General features: G+C 52.5%; 1 protein-coding gene across 1 annotated transcript in view; it reads right to left on the bottom strand.

Moving 5' to 3' along the window:
- LOC142473226 (neurabin-2-like) overlaps positions 1-15313 on the bottom strand; it is a 49936-nt gene that overhangs the window by 19760 nt on the left and 14863 nt on the right. Inside the window, 3 exon segments of the mRNA XM_075580426.1 lie at positions 453-557; positions 2456-2576; positions 7816-7948. Of these exon segments, the coding sequence (XP_075436541.1) occupies positions 453-557; positions 2456-2576; positions 7816-7948 (359 nt within the window).

Genomic DNA, 15313 nt, shown 5'->3' with positions numbered 1-15313 from the left:
AATGAGCCTCTTGTGCTGAAGCTACGACTGATTGAGCCACCTGTGCTGAAGCAGCGACCGATTGAGCCACCTGTGCTGAAGCTGGGGTATCCTGAAAACCTGACTTGGGGGGGGGTGGACTTAAGGTCTGCAGATGAGCGCCCCTGACTTAAGGGATCGTCTCCCAACCATCTCCCAATCCTGCATCCACCCCCCAGGGGGACGAGTCTCCGGGGCAGGAAGTCCCCCCGTGGGGGTTTGGGATTAGGGGAAGTCTAGTAGGGAGGACCCCCCCCAACTGGGGACCCCCCCTCTTTAGGGGAACCCTTACGTCTAGATGAGGTGCGGGAGCCGGGATGGAGGTATTTGTTTTTCTTTGGAAACGGCCCCGATGTTGGGGGGTGGGGGGCGGTGGGGGGCAGTGGGGGGGGTGGGGGGGTGGTGTAGGGTGCACGGGGTCGGACACTGCTCACCTCACACACCCCTTCGTGTTCCTCAGGACGGAGGCAGCAAAGGACTGGGTCACCCCAACTAAGCTCGTCCCGTCCACCTCCACCAAGAGGTCGTTCACCTGAATCCTACACACGGCGATATGTATACAGTATGTGTAGGGGTATACGGGGTAATAGGAGTTATAGGGAGGGGGTATATGGGGTAATAGGAGGAGTTATAGGGAGCGGGTATATGGGGTAATAGGAGGAGTTATAGGGAGGGGGTATATGGGGTAATAGGAGGAGTTATAGGGAGGGGTTATATGGGGTAATAGGAGGAGTTATAGGGAGCGGGTATATGGGGTAATAGGAGGAGTTATAGGGAGCGGGTATATGGGGTAATAGGAGGAGTTATAGGGAGGGGGTTCTATGGGGTAATAGGAGGAGTTATAGGGGGAGGGGTATATGGGGTTATAGGGGGAGGGGGTATATGGGTAATAGGAGGAGTTATATGGGGTAATAGGAGGGGTTATAGGGGGAGGGGGTATATGGGGTAATAGGAGGGGTTATAGGGGGAGGGGGTATATGGGGTAATAGGAGAGGTTATAGGGGAGGGGGTATATGGGGTAATAGGAGGGGTTATAGGGGGAGGGGTATATGGGGTAATAGGAGGGGTTATAGGGGGAGGGGGTATATGGGGTTATAGGGGGAGGGGGTATATGGGGTAATAGGAGGGGTTATAGGGGGAGGGGGTATATGGGGTAATAGGAGGGGTTATAGGGGGAGGGGGTATATGGGGTAATAGGAGAAGATATAGAAGTACATACCAAGATTAGGGGGGTTATAGTTATGTGGGACTGTATGAGGATTAGGGGGGTACATGATTAGGAGGGGTACTGGATTGGGGGTTATAGGATTAGTGGGACACAGGATAAGGGTGGAACAGGATTAGGGGGGTACAGGATTGGGGGGTACAGGATTAGGGGAGTATAGGATTAGGGGGGTACACTAATTGGGTGTTACAGGATTAGGGGTATAGTATTAAGGGGTACAGGATTAGGGGGTGTAGGATTAGGGGAGAACAGGATTAGGGGTAAAGGATTGGGGGTACATGTTTACAGGGTATATGATTAGGGGTACAGCATTAGGGGTATGGTACAGGATAAGGGGGATACATGATTAAGGGGGATACAGGATTAGGGGGTATAGGTTTAGGGGGTATAGGATTATGGGGGTACAGGATTAGGGGGGTATAGAATTAGCGGGGTATAGGATTAGGGAGGTACATGATTAGGGGGGGTACCGGATTAGGGGGTACAGGATTAGGGGTTACAGGATTAGGGGTTACAGGATTAGGGGTTACAGGATTAGGGGGCACAGGATTAGGGGGGTACAGGATTAGGGGGTACAGGATTAGGGGGTACAGATTAGGAGGTACAGGTTTAGGGGGTATAGGATTAGGGGGTTTGGATTAGGGGGTTTGGATTAGGGGGTTTCAATTATGGAGTATAGGTTTAGGGGGTACGGGATTGGGGGGTACGGGATTAGGGGGGTATAGGATTAGGGGGGTATATGATTAAGGGTTACAGGATTAGGGGGGTATAGAAATAGGGGGGTAGGGGATTAGGGGGGTATAGCATTATGGGGGTATAGGATTAGGGGGGTACAGGATTAGGGGGGTATAGGATTAAGGGGTACAGGATTAGGGGGGTGCAGGATTAGGGGGTATAGGATTAAGGGTTACAGGATTAGAGGGTATAGGATTAAGGGGTACTTGATTAGGGGGGTATAGGATTAAGGGGTACAGGATTAGGGGGGTGTAGGATTAGGGGGGGTACAGGATTAGGGGGTGTAGGATAAGGGAGGTACAGGATTAGGGGGTACAGCATTAGGGGGTACAGCATTAGGGGGTACAGGATTAGGGGGGTACAGGATTAGGGGGGTACAGGATTAGGGGGTACAGCATTAGGGGGGGTACAGCATTAGGGGGGTACAGCCTTAGGGGGGTACAGGATTAGAAGGGGTACAGGATTAGGGGGGTATACCTGCTGTCTCGGTGGGCCGCTCCCCCCTCCGTCACCGTCTTGACGAATATTCCCAGTTTCTCCAGTCCCATATCTGCTCCGGCGCCCATGCCGATAATACTGATCCCAAGGCCCTCCGAGTCTGAGAGGGAGGCAGGGGGCAGATAGGGTGTGAGGGGGGCAGATAGGGTGTGAGGGGGGGCAGATAGGATGTGAGGGGGAGATGGATGTGAGGGGGAGGCAGATAGGATGTGTGTGTGGGGGGGTAGATAGGGAACGGGGACAGATAGGATGTGTGTGTGGGGGGGTAGATAGGAAGCGGGGGCAGATAGGATGTGTGTGGGGGTGGGGGGGGGGGGGTATTATGTGTCTATAGAAAGGTTAGGATTTTCTTAGATTTATATAACTTTCTTGTGGGGTGGATAGGATTCCCATGGGGTGGATAGGGTTCACATGGGGTGGATAGGGTTTCCATGGGGTGGATAGGATTTCCATGGGGTGGATAGGGTTCCCATGGGGTGGATAGGATTCCATGGGGTGGATAGGGTTCCCATGGGGTGGATAGGATTCCCATGGGGTGGATAGGGTTTCCATGGGGTGGATAGGATTCCCATGGGGTGGATAGGATTCCCATGGGGTGGATAGGATTCCCATGGGGTGGATAGGGTTCCCATGGGGTGGATAGGGTTCCCATGGGGTGGATTGGGTTCCCATGGGGTGGATAGGGTTCCCATGGGGTGGATAGGGTTCCCATGGGGTGGATAGGATTCCCATGGGGTGGATAGGATTCCCATGGGGTGGATAGGGTTTCCATGGGGTGGATAGGATTCCCATGGGGTGGATAGGATTCCCATGGGGTGGATAGGATTCCCATGGGGTGGATTGGGTTTCCATGGGGTGGATAGGATTCCCATGGGGTGGATAGGATTCCCATGGGGTGGATAGGGTTCCCATGGGGTGGATAGGATTCCCATGGGGTGGATAGGATTCCCATGGGGTGGATTGGATTCCCATGGGGTGGATAGGATTCCCATGGGGTGGATAGGGTTCCCATGGGGTGGATAGGATTCCCATGGGGTGGATAGGATTCCCATGGGGTGGATAGGGTTCCCATGGAGTGGATTGGGTTCCCATGGGGTGGATAGGGTTCCCATGGGGTGGATAGGATTCCCATGGGGTGGATAGGATTCCCATGGGGTGGATAGGATTCCCATTGGGTGGATAGGGTTTCCATGGGGTGGATAGGGTTTCCATGGGGTGGATAGGATTCCCATGGGGTGGATAGGATTCCCATGGGGTGGATAGGATTCCCATGGGGTGGATTGGATTCCCATGGGGTGGATAGGATTCCCATGGGGTGGATAGGATTCCCATGGGGTGGATAGGATTCCCATGGGGTGGATAGGGTTCCCATGAGGTGGATAGGATTCCCATGGGGTGGATAGGATTCCCATGGGTGGATTGGATTCCCATGGGGTGGATAGGATTCCCATGGGGTGGATAGGATTCCCATGGGGTGGATTGGATTCCCATGGGGTGGATAGTGTTTCCATGGGGTGGATAGGATTCCCATGGGGTGGATAGGATTCCCATGGGGTGTGGAATAGTGGATGGATTCCCATGGGGTGGATAGGATTCCCATGGGGTGGATAGGGTTCCCATGGGGTGGATAGGGTTCCCATGGGGTGGATAGGATTCCCATGGGGTGGATAGGATTCCCATGGGGTGGATAGGATTCCCATGGGGTGGATAGGATTCCCATGGGGTGGATAGGATTCCCATGGGGTGGATAGGATTCCCATGGGGTGGATAGGATTCCCATGGGGTGGATAGGATTCCCATGGGGTGGATAGGATTCCCATGGGGTGGATAGGATTCCCATGGGGTGGATAGGATTCCCATGGGGTGGATAGGGTTTCCATGGGGTGGATAGGATTCCCATGGGGTGGATAGGATTCCCATGGGGTGGATAGGATTCCAATGGGGTGGATAGGGTTTCCATGGGGTGGATAGGATTCCCATGGGGTGGATAGGATTCCCATGGGGTGGATAGGGTTCCCATGGGGTGGATAGGATTCCCATGGGGTGGATAGGGTTTCCATGGGGTGGATAGGGTTTCCATGGGGTGGATAGGATTCCCATGGGGTGGATAGGATTTCCATGGGGTGGATAGGATTCCCATGGGGTGGATAGGATTCCCATGGGGTGGATAGGATTCCCATGGGGTGGATAGGGTTTCCATGGGGTGGATAGGGTTTCCATGGGGTGGATAGGGTTTCCATGGAGTGGATAGGATTCCCATGGGGTGGATAGGGTTTCCATGGGGTGGATAGGATTCCCATGGGGTGGATAGGATTCCCATGGGGTGGATAGGATTCCCATGGGGTGGATAGGGTTTCCATGGGGTGGATAGGGTTTCCATGGGGTGGATAGGGTTCCCATGGGGTGGATAGGGTTTCCATGGGGTGGATAGGATTCCCATGGGGTGGATAGGATTCCCATGGAGTGGATAGGGTTCACATGGGGTGGATAGGGTTTCCATGGGGTGGATAGGGTTCCCATGGGGTGGATAGGATTTCCATGGGGTGGATAGGATTCCCATGGGGTGGATAGGATTCCCATGGGTGGATAGGATTCCCATGGGGTGGATAGGATTCCCATGGGGTGGATAGGGTTCCCATGGGGTGGATAGGGTTTCCATGGGGTGGATAGGATACCATGGGGGGGATAGGGTTCCCATGGGTGGGATAGGGTTTCCAAGGGGTGGATAGGATTCCCATGGGGTGGATAGGACTCCCATGGGGTGGATAGGGTTTCCATGGGGTGGATAGGATTCCCATGGGGTGGATAGGGTTCCCATGGGGTGGATAGGATTCCCATGGGGCGGATAGGGTTCCCATGGGGCGGATAGGGTTTCCAAGGGGTGGATAGGATTCCCATGGGGTGGATAGGACTCCCATGGGGTGGATAGGATTCCCATGGGGTGGATAGGATTCCCATGGGGTGGATAGGATTCCCATGGGGTGGATAGGATTCCCATGGGGTGGATAGGATTCCCATGGGGTGGATAGGATTTCCATGGGGTGGATAGGGTTTCCATGGGGTGGATAGGATTCCCATGGGGTGGATAGGATTCCCATGGGGTGGATTGGGTTCCCATGGGGTGGATAGGGTTTCCATTCGGTGGATAGGATTCCCATGGGGTGGATAGGGTTCCCATGGGGTGGATAGGGTTCCCATGGGGTGGATAGGATTCCCATGGGGTGGATAGGATTCCCATGGGGTGGATAGGGTTTCCATGGGGTGGATAGGATTCCCATGGGGTGGATAGAATTTCCATGGGGTGGATAGGATTCCCATGGGGTGGATAGGATTCCCATGGGGGGGATAGGGTTTCCAAGGGGTGGATAGGATTCCCATGGGGTGGATAGGACTCCCATGGGGGGGATAGGATTCCCATGGGGTGGATAGGATTCCCATGGGGTGGATAGGATTCCCATGGGGTGGATAGGGTTTCCATGGGGTGGATAGGGTTCCCATGGGGTGGATAGGATTCCCATGGGGTGGATAGGGTTCCCATGGGGTGGATAGGACTCCCATGGGGTGGATAGGGTTTCCATGGGGTGGATAGGATTCCCATGGGGTGGATAGGGTTTTCATGGGGTGGATAGGATTCCCATGGGGTGGATAGGACTCCCATGGGGTGGATAGGACTCCCATGGGGTGGATAGGGTTTCCAATGGGGTGGATAGGATTCCCATGGGGTGGATAGGATTCCCATGGGGTGGATAGGGTACCCATGGGGTGGATAGGATTCCCATGGGGTGGATACGGTTCCCATAGGGTGGATAGGATTCCCATGGGGTGGATAGGATTCCCATGGGGTGGATAGGGTTTTCATGGGGTGGATAGGATTCCCATGGGGTGGATAGGATTCCCATGGGGTGGATTGGGTTCCCATGGGGTGGATAGGGTTTCCATTCGGTGGATAGGATTCCCATGGGGTGGATAGGGTTCCCATGGGGTGGATAGGGTTCCCATGGGGTGGATAGGATTCCCATGGGGTGGATAGGATTCCCATGGGGTGGATAGGGTTTCCATGGGGTGGATAGGATTCCCATGGGGTGGATAGATTTTCCATGGGGTGGATAGGATTCCCATGGGGTGGATAGGATTCCCATGGGGTGGATAGGATTCCCATGGGGTGGATAGGATTCCCATGGGGGGGATAGGGTTTCCAAGGGGTGGATAGGATTCCCATGGGGTGGATAGGACTCCCATGGGGGGATAGGATTCCCATGGGGTGGATAGGATTCCCATGGGGTGGATAGGATTCCCATGGGGTGGATAGGGTTTCCATGGGGTGGATAGGGTTCCCATGGGGTGGATAGGATTCCCATGGGGTGGATAGGGTTCCCATGGGGTGGATAGGACTCCCATGGGGTGGATAGGGTTTCCATGGGGTGGATAGGATTCCCATGGGGTGGATAGGGTTTTCATGGGGTGGATAGGATTCCCATGGGGTGGATAGGACTCCCATGGGGTGGATAGGACTCCCATGGGGTGGATAGGGTTTCCAATGGGGTGGATAGGATTCCCATGGGGTGGATAGGATTCCCATGGGGTGGATAGGGTACCCATGGGGTGGATAGGATTCCCATGGGGTGGATACGGTTCCCATAGGGTGGATAGGATTCCCATGGGGTGGATAGGATTCCCATGGGGTGGATAGGGTTTTCATGGGGTGGATAGGATTCCCATGGGGTGGATAGGACTCCCATGGGGTGGATAGGATTCCCATGGGGTGGATAGGGTTTCCAAGGGGTGGATAGGATTCCCATGAGGTGGATAGGATTCCCATGGGGTGGATAGGGTTTCCATGGGGTGGATAGGATTCCCATGGGGTGGATAGGGTTCCCATAGGGTGGATAGGATTCCCATGGGGTGGATAGGATTCCCATGGTGTGGATAGGGTTTCCATGGGATTAATAGGGTTTCTATGGGATTAATAGGTTTTCTATGGGATTAATAGGGTTTCTATGGGATAGGTAGGATTTCCATGGGATTAGTAGGGTGTCTATGGGATTAATAGGGTTTCCATGGGATTCATATGGTTTCTATGGCATTCATAGGGTTTCTATGGGATTAATATGGTTTCCATGGGATTCATAGGGTTTCTATGGGATTCATAGGGTTTCTATGGGATTAATAGGGTTTCTATGGGATTAATAGGGTTTCTATGGGATGAGTAGGGTTTCCATGGGATTAGTAGGGTGTCTATGGGATTAATAGGGTTTCTATAGGGTGGGTAGGATTTCCATGGGATTAGTAGGGTGTCTATGGGATTAATAGGGTTTCCATGGGATTCATAGGGTGTCTACCTTTCTCTAGCTCCACAGGGAACAGGTCCAGCCTTTCCACCCTTTTCTCCAGCTCGTACTCCGCTGAAGCAGCCATCGGATCGACGTCCTCATTGCGCCGGTCGTAATCCTCATTGGAATACGTGCTAAACACCTGCGGGGGGTTTATAATTGCCGTGAGCGCGAGGCATTCACTTGCTGCTGGGATAATTAAAGATGGCCGCCAGTGGGTTTCCACACGGACTGGTGAGTGACGGGGCATTGCTCCGTGCGTCACGGCCATTCGGATATTCGTAGTAAGGCTTTGAGGCCTACGCTAATAAAACGACATTTCATTTCCCAATGTACAGGGAGAGATATATATATATATAGACAGTTAATATATACATTTATATATGCGTCTAGGACGGTTAAACAGCGCCGCTAAGCGCCGGGACACTGGGCAGCCAGGACAGGTCACCAGCGCAGGAAATGTATTCCCTCACCCTAACACCCCTAATCTTACAGACACACACCGCTCTGCGTGTTACACATACACACCGCTCTGCGTGTTACACATACACACTGCTCTGCGTGTTACACATACACACCACTCTGCGTGTTACAGACACACACCGCTCTGCGTGTTACAGACACACACCGCTCTGCGTGTTACACATACACACCGCTCTGCGTGTTACACATACACACCGCTCTGCGTGTTACAGACACACACCGCTCTGCGTGTTACACATACACACCGCTCTGCGTGTTACACATACACACCGCTCTGCGTGTTATACATACACACCGCTCTGCGTGTTACACATACACACGGCTCTGCGTGTTACACATACACACCGCTCTGCGTGTTACAGACACACACGGCTCTGCGTGTTACAGATACACTGCTCTGCGTGTTACACATACACACCGCTCTGCGTGTTACAGACACACTGCTCTGCGTGTTACACATACACACCGCTCTGCGTGTTACACATACACACCGCTCTGCGTGTTACAGACACACCGCTCTGCGTGTTACACATACACACCGCTCTGCGTGTTACACATACACACTGCTCTGCGTGTTACAGACACACCACTCTGCGTGTTAGAGATACACACCGCTCTGCGTGTTACACATACACACTGCTCTGCGTGTTACACATACACACTGCTCTGCGTGTTACACATACACACCGCTCTGTGTGTTACAGACACACGGCTCTGCGTGTTACAGATACACACTGCTCTGCGTGTTACACATACACACTGCTCTGCGTGTTACACATACACACTGCTCTGCGTGTTACACATACACACTGCTCTGCGTGTTACACATACACACCGCTCTGCGTGTTACAGACACACTGCTCTGCGTGTTACAGACACACACGGCTCTGCGTGTTACACATACACACCGCTCTGCGTGTTACACATACACACCGCTCTGCGTGTTACACATACACACCGCTCTGCGTGTTACACAAACACACCGCTCTGCGTGTTACACATACACACCGCTCTGCGTGTTACACATACACACCGCTCTGCGTGTTACACATACACACCGCTCTGCGTGTTACACATACACACCGCTCTGCGTGTTACACATACACACCGCTCTGCGTGTTACAGACACACACCGCTCTGCGTGTTACAGACACACACCGCTCTGCGTGTTACACATACACACCGCTCTGCGTGTTACACATACACACCGCTCTGCGTGTTACAGACACACACCGCTCTGCGTGTTACACATACACACCGCTCTGCGTGTTACACATACACACCGCTCTGCGTGTTATACATACACACCGCTCTGCGTGTTACACATACACACGGCTCTGCGTGTTACACATACACACCGCTCTGCGTGTTACAGACACACACGGCTCTGCGTGTTACAGATACACTGCTCTGCGTGTTACACATACACACCGCTCTGCGTGTTACAGACACACTGCTCTGCGTGTTACACATACACACCGCTCTGCGTGTTACACATACACACCGCTCTGCGTGTTACAGACACACCGCTCTGCGTGTTACACATACACACCGCTCTGCGTGTTACACATACACACTGCTCTGCGTGTTACAGACACACCACTCTGCGTGTTAGAGATACACACCGCTCTGCGTGTTACACATACACACTGCTCTGCGTGTTACACATACACACTGCTCTGCGTGTTACACATACACACCGCTCTGTGTGTTACAGACACACGGCTCTGCGTGTTACAGATACACACTGCTCTGCGTGTTACACATACACACTGCTCTGCGTGTTACACATACACACTGCTCTGCGTGTTACACATACACACTGCTCTGCGTGTTACACATACACACCGCTCTGCGTGTTACAGACACACTGCTCTGCGTGTTACAGACACACACGGCTCTGCGTGTTACACATACACACCGCTCTGCGTGTTACACATACACACCGCTCTGCGTGTTACACATACACACCGCTCTGCGTGTTACACATACACACCGCTCTGCGTGTTACACATACACACCGCTCTGCGTGTTACACATACACACCGCTCTGCGTGTTACACATACACACCGCTCTGCGTGTTACACATACACACCGCTCTGCGTGTTACACATACACACCGCTCTGCGTGTTACAGACACACACCGCTCTGCGTGTTACAGACACACTGCTCTGCGTGTTACACATACACACCGCTCTGCGTGTTACACATACACACCGCTCTGCGTGTTACAGACACACCGCTCTGCGTGTTACACATACACACCGCTCTGCGTGTTACACATACACACCGCTCTGCGTGTTACAGACACACACGGTTCTGCGTGTTACACATACACATGGCTCTGCGTGTTACAGACACACACGGCTCTGCGTGTTACACATACACATGGCTCTGCGTGTTACAGACACACACGGCTCTGCGTGTTACACATACACATGGCTCTGCGTGTTACAGACACACACGGCTCTGCGTGTTACACATACACACCGCTCTGCGTGTTACACATACACACCGCTCTGCGTGTTACAGACACACACGGTTCTGCGTGTTACACATACACATGGCTCTGCGTGTTACAGACACACACGGCTCTGCGTGTTACACATACACATGGCTCTGCGTGTTACAGACACACACGGCTCTGCGTGTTACACATACACACCGCTCTGCATGTTACAGACACACACGGTTCTGCATGTTACAGATACACACCGCTCTGCGTGTTACAGACACACACGGTTCTGCGTGTTACACATTCACACCGCTCTGCGTGTTACAGACACACACCACTCTGCGTGTTAGAGATACACACTGCTCTGCGTGTTACACATACACACCGCTCTGCGTGTTACAGACACACTGCTCTGCGTGTTAGAGATACACACTGCTCTGCGTGTTACACATACACACTGCTCTGCGTGTTACACATACACACTGCTCTGCGTGTTACACATACACACCGCTCTGCGTGTTACACATACACACTGCTCTGCGTGTTACAGACACACCACTCTGCGTGTTAGAGATACACACCGCTCTGCGTGTTACACATACACACTGCTCTGCGTGTTACACATACACACCGCTCTGTGTGTTACAGACACACGGCTCTGCGTGTTACAGATACACACTGCTCTGCGTGTTACACATACACACTGCTCTGCGTGTTACACATACACACTGCTCTGCGTGTTACACATACACACTGCTCTGCGTGTTACACATACACACCGCTCTGCGTGTTACAGACACACTGCTCTGCGTGTTACAGACACACACGGCTCTGCGTGTTACACATACACACTGCTCTGCGTGTTACAGACACACTGCTCTGCGTGTTACACATACACACTGCTCTGCGTGTTACAGACACACGACTCTGCGTGTTACACATACAAACCACTCTGCGTGTTATAGACACACTGCTCTGCGTGTTACACATACACACTGCTCTGCGTGTTACAGATACACACTGCTCTGCGTGTTACACATACACACCGCTCTGTGTGTTACAGACACACTGCTCTGCGTGTTACAGATACACACTGCTCTGCGTGTTACACATACACACTGCTCTGCGTGTTACACATACACACCGCTCTGCGTGTTACAAACACACTGCTCTGCGTGTTACAGACACACACGGCTCTGCGTGTTACACATACACACCGCTCTGCGTGTTACAGACACACTGCTCTGCGTGTTACACATACACACTGCTCTGCGTGTTACAGACACACGGCTCTGCGTGTTACACATACAAACCGCTCTGCGTGTTATAGACACACTGCTCTGCGTGTTACACATACACACTGCTCTGCGTGTTACACATACACACTGCTCTGCGTGTTACAGATACACACTGCTCTGCGTGTTACACATACACACTGCTCTGCGTGTTACAGACACACGGCTCTGCGTGTTACACATACACACCGTTCTGCATGTTACAGATACACACTGCTCTGCATGTTACAGACACACACGGCTCTACGTGTTACACATACACACCGCTCTGCGTGTTACACATGCACACTGCTCTGCATGTTACACATACACACGGCTCTGCGTGTTACAGACACACTGCTCTGCGTGTTACACATACACACTGCTCTGCGTGTTACAGATACACACTGCTCTGCATGTTACAGACACACACGGCTCTGCATGTTACACATACACACCGCTCTGCGTGTTACAGACACACTGCTCTGCGTGTTACACATACACACCGTTCTGCATGTTACAGATACACACTGCTCTGCGTGTTACAGACACACACGGCTCTGCGTGTTACACATACACACCGCTCTGCGTGTTACAGACACACTGCTCTGCGTGTTACAGACACACACGGCTCTGCGTGTTACACATACACACCGCTCTGCGTGTTACACATACACACCGCTCTGCGTGTTACACATACACACCGCTCTGCGTGTTACACAAACACACCGCTCTGCGTGTTACACATACACACCGCTCTGCGTGTTACACATACACACCGCTCTGCGTGTTACACATACACACCGCTCTGCGTGTTACACATACACACCGCTCTGCGTGTTACACATACACACCGCTCTGCGTGTTACAGACACACACCGCTCTGCGTGTTACAGACACACACCGCTCTGCGTGTTACACATACACACCGCTCTGCGTGTTACACATACACACCGCTCTGCGTGTTACAGACACACACCGCTCTGCGTGTTACACATACACACCGCTCTGCGTGTTACACATACACACCGCTCTGCGTGTTATACATACACACCGCTCTGCGTGTTACACATACACACGGCTCTGCGTGTTACACATACACACCGCTCTGCGTGTTACAGACACACACGGCTCTGCGTGTTACAGATACACTGCTCTGCGTGTTACACATACACACCGCTCTGCGTGTTACAGACACACTGCTCTGCGTGTTACACATACACACCGCTCTGCGTGTTACACATACACACCGCTCTGCGTGTTACAGACACACCGCTCTGCGTGTTACACATACACACCGCTCTGCGTGTTACACATACACACTGCTCTGCGTGTTACAGACACACCACTCTGCGTGTTAGAGATACACACCGCTCTGCGTGTTACACATACACACTGCTCTGCGTGTTACACATACACACTGCTCTGCGTGTTACACATACACACCGCTCTGTGTGTTACAGACACACGGCTCTGCGTGTTACAGATACACACTGCTCTGCGTGTTACACATACACACTGCTCTGCGTGTTACACATACACACTGCTCTGCGTGTTACACATACACACTGCTCTGCGTGTTACACATACACACCGCTCTGCGTGTTACAGACACACTGCTCTGCGTGTTACAGACACACACGGCTCTGCGTGTTACACATACACACCGCTCTGCGTGTTACACATACACACCGCTCTGCGTGTTACACATACACACCGCTCTGCGTGTTACACATACACACCGCTCTGCGTGTTACACATACACACCGCTCTGCGTGTTACACATACACACCGCTCTGCGTGTTACACATACACACCGCTCTGCGTGTTACACATACACACCGCTCTGCGTGTTACACATACACACCGCTCTGCGTGTTACAGACACACACCGCTCTGCGTGTTACAGACACACTGCTCTGCGTGTTACACATACACACCGCTCTGCGTGTTACACATACACACCGCTCTGCGTGTTACAGACACACCGCTCTGCGTGTTACACATACACACCGCTCTGCGTGTTACACATACACACCGCTCTGCGTGTTACAGACACACACGGTTCTGCGTGTTACACATACACATGGCTCTGCGTGTTACAGACACACACGGCTCTGCGTGTTACACATACACATGGCTCTGCGTGTTACAGACACACACGGCTCTGCGTGTTACACATACACATGGCTCTGCGTGTTACAGACACACAAGGCTCTGCGTGTTACACATACACACCGCTCTGCGTGTTACACATACACACCGCTCTGCGTGTTACAGACACACACGGTTCTGCGTGTTACACATACACATGGCTCTGCGTGTTACAGACACACACGGCTCTGCGTGTTACACATACACATGGCTCTGCGTGTTACAGACACACACGGCTCTGCGTGTTACACATACACACCGCTCTGCATGTTACAGACACACACGGTTCTGCATGTTACAGATACACACCGCTCTGCGTGTTACAGACACACACGGTTCTGCGTGTTACACATTCACACCGCTCTGCGTGTTACAGACACACACCACTCTGCGTGTTAGAGATACACACTGCTCTGCGTGTTACACATACACACCGCTCTGCGTGTTACAGACACACTGCTCTGCGTGTTAGAGATACACACTGCTCTGCGTGTTACACATACACACTGCTCTGCGTGTTACACATACACACTGCTCTGCGTGTTACACATACACACCGCTCTGCGTGTTACACATACACACTGCTCTGCGTGTTACAGACACACCACTCTGCGTGTTAGAGATACACACCGCTCTGCGTGTTACACATACACACTGCTCTGCGTGTTACACATACACACCGCTCTGTGTGTTACAGACACACGGCTCTGCGTGTTACAGATACACACTGCTCTGCGTGTTACACATACACACTGCTCTGCGTGTTACACATACACACTGCTCTGCGTGTTACACATACACACTGCTCTGCGTGTTACACATACACACCGCTCTGCGTGTTACAGACACACTGCTCTGCGTGTTACAGACACACACGGCTCTGCGTGTTACACATACACACTGCTCTGCGTGTTACAGACACACTGCTCTGCGTGTTACACATACACACTGCTCTGCGTGTTACAGACACACGACTCTGCGTGTTACACATACAAACCACTCTGCGTGTTATAGACACACTGCTCTGCGTGTTACACATACACACTGCTCTGCGTGTTACAGATACACACTGCTCTGCGTGTTACACATACACACCGCTCTGTGTGTTACAGACACACTGCTCTGCGTGTTACAGATAC

This window comes from Ascaphus truei, chromosome 23 (genome assembly GCF_040206685.1).
Source record: "Ascaphus truei isolate aAscTru1 chromosome 23, aAscTru1.hap1, whole genome shotgun sequence".
Lineage (NCBI taxonomy): Eukaryota > Metazoa > Chordata > Amphibia > Anura > Ascaphidae > Ascaphus > Ascaphus truei.
Note: the sequence above shows the minus strand (reverse complement) of the source record. Positions and strands in the feature narration are given on the sequence as shown.